Source organism: Dendroctonus ponderosae, unplaced genomic scaffold (assembly GCF_020466585.1).
Source record: "Dendroctonus ponderosae isolate FM_Combo_2020 unplaced genomic scaffold, Dpon_F_20191213v2 Dpon_F_20191213_8, whole genome shotgun sequence".
In the NCBI taxonomy this organism is placed as follows: Eukaryota; Metazoa; Arthropoda; class Insecta; order Coleoptera; family Curculionidae; genus Dendroctonus; species Dendroctonus ponderosae.
In genome coordinates, this window is record NW_026019016.1 from 5,504,186 (window position 1) to 5,507,006 (window position 2,821).

Genomic DNA, 2,821 nt, shown 5'->3' on the forward strand with positions numbered 1-2,821 from the left:
AATATATTCATTCATTCATTCCCCCGAGGCAGGAATATTATGACTTTTACACCTGGTTTAGGTATAATTAACCTGTATTTGATTATTCCCCCGGATTTCGTTTGTTGTTGATTAATCGCCACCATGCAGGGCTGGATTTGGAAATTTGGCCCCAATTGCATCCTGCATTCCAGATTCATATTCAACGGTTTATCCGGAAAAAAAACCCGAATTCACATGTTGATATTTATAGCACCTGCTATCAAGAGATAAGATATTTATTTGGTTATCTTTAGCATACAGTACTAGGCAGGCTTCAGTAAATGATGGTAGGTGTTTTGGTGATATTTTGAAATGGATTTTTCAACCATCACGTAGAAAGTTTTCAGTAACTTGCATCAGTTTATACAGCCTGGATATGGCAAACGTTGGCAGGAAAACTCGATGGACAGTAGTTTTAATATCCACATGGACAATAGTAAGTTCAGATTCGATTTGATCAGCAAACAATTCAGATTAAGTCTCGTTGCTTGTTTTCCTGATTGTTTCCAGATGCAAACAGCTATTCATGTCTTTTGGGTGATTTATGCTTATCTCTTAACTGTCTGCAGGATCAGGCCCACCTACTATGACATTGTCTTTGTTTATCTCACGTATTTTTATAGTAAGTAGCTCCTGCTGGACTAATCAGTCGGTTCATGTTGAATCCCGCGATAATTTACAGAAGATGCCTGCGGCCCCATAGAACTGAAAAGAGAGACTTTGTTTCTGAATAGAAGCGTATTTGGAGAAGAGCAGTTTTTGGACGCGAATTCCTCCAATGTCCTCTATCACTTCCTCAACGAGACCTTGCACGAGGCAGAATTGCCTCCTCAAAGCCCCAATGTGAGCAGAACTGAGCTCTATTTGCTCCTGTTATTCATCACTGATGGCGCCTGGATGGTGACTGCCATTGGCATGGCTGGTGAGTACGGGAATCAACAAAATCTTCATGCTCACATTGGCCGGCTGAATTTTCAGTGGGGGAGTTATGCAACTCCAGACAGAAGCACTTGTCAATCCTCTTCTACGGCCCCTGGCTGCTATGCAGCGTCTTGGTAATATTCCTGGACGTTGTCGCCTCCGTTCAGTACGGACTGGATCTCATCTACATCCACAGTTTCACCACATGGTTGGACTTTATCGGCGTGCCCAATTCCACCGCCTTCCTATCCTTCAACGCCCATCCCAGCTCCAAAGTGCTGCCCCTCATGCCCACCACTGTGGTGGTCTCTCTGCTCGGCCGCCTCTTCTTAGTCTGGCTCATCAATGTCATTTGTTTCTTTGCCATTCTCTTCATGGCCATCCCGGACTTTTACAGGCCAAAGCCAGGCCGTCGCAGTTCTAGATCTGGCAGCCGCATTGGTGAGGCCACACTCTCGATGCCGCAGTGAGTAGGTTCAATTTGCGTCCTTCTAGATGGGGCGATGGACTTGCATTCGACAGAGACGCGAATCCGAAACTGGCAACTGTTTTATGGAAACGTCGAGGCCAGCAGCACTTTATCGAATGAAAGTAGCCGAACCGTCCCGGGTCCCAGTTGCAGTTCGGAAGCTCCTAATCGCGGGAAGAAAGTGTCGATCACACCCCCAGAGGACAGTGGTAAGTTACTATTTCTTTTTGTGATAGTAAGCGCGCATTTGTGTTTGTGTGCATGAGCACTAACATCTATACAGGGTGTCCAAGATAATGATGGGGATCTCCCAAACCGTAAGGGCTACGAAGTCGGTTAAATTAGGATAAAGTCGCGCAATCAGTGGTTATACAGGGTTATTCACGATATTCACGTATCAAATACTATTTAAGTTATGTAAGCGTAATTTATAGTTAAGTGTAACAAGATATAATATTTTATATCCCAACGATAATAAACTTACCATGTTATACAGGGTGTCCACAAATTTAAACTAATCAAATAAGAACTTTAAGTGGCTCTAACTTGATTGATTTAAATACAACCCCATATTTTTTAATTTACCAGGAAATGCAATTTTTAATTACCTATCGAGTGGTATTAGGATGTTAATAGCTAAGTTTTCGCCTTTTTACAAAATACGTCAAATAGTCGCTCTGTGCACCATTTGGTGTTTAATTTAAGGTTCCAATGGATCTAAGTTGCCTATGCCATTTACACGTGTCAAATCATTTATTTTATTTTTCAGTTTAGACTTTTTCAGTTTAGAAAGTCTCTTTTTGATAGCTAGAGTGGTATTGTTTTTTGTAATTGTAGACGTGTTGGCCGTTATTTTAATATTATTATTGTGTTACTAAGTGAAAATGAAGAAATGTCCAAGAGAAGAGCGTATTGACATGATTTTCACCCTTGGAGAATCTCATGAAAAATGTTTATTGGCTTCTCGAGTTTATGCTCAAAAGTTTCCTGAAAGAAATCATTCTAAGCCAACAGTTTTTAAGCGCTTATTACACCAATTTGAGGAAACTGGGAGTGTCAATTATAAAAAATCCATTACAAGGAAATCGGTCACTGAAGATGAAGAAAATATTTTCGAGGTAAGTGGTTCAGTTATCAAAAATGCCAATGTTAGTCAAAATCTAATATCCAAAAGTACTAACACTCCAAAATTATCAAAAAGCAGAACTTTTATCCTCATAAAATTCAGCTTTGCCAAGATCTTTATGGAAACGATTTTGAAAACCGAACTGAGTTTTGTATGTGGGTGTTAGATAAAATGGCAGAAAATGAATAGTTTTTCGAAAATGTGTTATTTAGTGATGAATGTACTTTTCATAACAATGGTCTCGTGAATAGACACAACTTTCATTATTATTCTGATACGAATCC

General features: G+C 40.1%; 1 protein-coding gene across 3 annotated transcripts; it reads left to right on the top strand.

The window, feature by feature from the left end:
* The first annotated feature begins 235 nt into the window (after positions 1-235).
* Positions 236-1,691, top strand: LOC125505466. Of its 3 annotated transcripts, none has more exons than XM_048669286.1 (6): positions 236-308; positions 358-457; positions 532-643; positions 704-943; positions 1,000-1,383; positions 1,438-1,691. In XM_048669286.1, the coding sequence occupies exons 2-6, from the start codon at positions 398-400 to the stop codon at positions 1,674-1,676; spliced, it is 1,035 nt and encodes a 344-aa protein (XP_048525243.1). In that variant the 5' UTR covers positions 236-308; positions 358-397; the 3' UTR covers positions 1,677-1,691. The 3 variants fall into 3 exon arrangements, with proteins under 3 accessions (XP_048525243.1, XP_048525244.1, XP_048525246.1); XM_048669287.1 differs by having other exon boundaries at positions 250-308; positions 369-457; XM_048669289.1 differs by having other exon boundaries at positions 272-457; positions 501-643.
* The last annotated feature ends 1,130 nt before the right edge of the window (positions 1,692-2,821 follow it).

Excerpts from the sequence above, each read along its gene's own strand:
- LOC125505466 (XM_048669286.1), top strand. The coding sequence starts at position 398 with ATGGCAAACGTTGGCAGGAAAACTCGATGGACAGTAGTTTTAATATCC. Across the intron at positions 644-703 it reads TTATCTCACGTATTTTTATA|AAGATGCCTGCGGCCCCATA; the intron begins GTAAGTAGCTCC and ends GATAATTTACAG. Across the intron at positions 1,384-1,437 it reads TAGATCTGGCAGCCGCATTG|ATGGGGCGATGGACTTGCAT; the intron begins GTGAGGCCACAC and ends GCGTCCTTCTAG.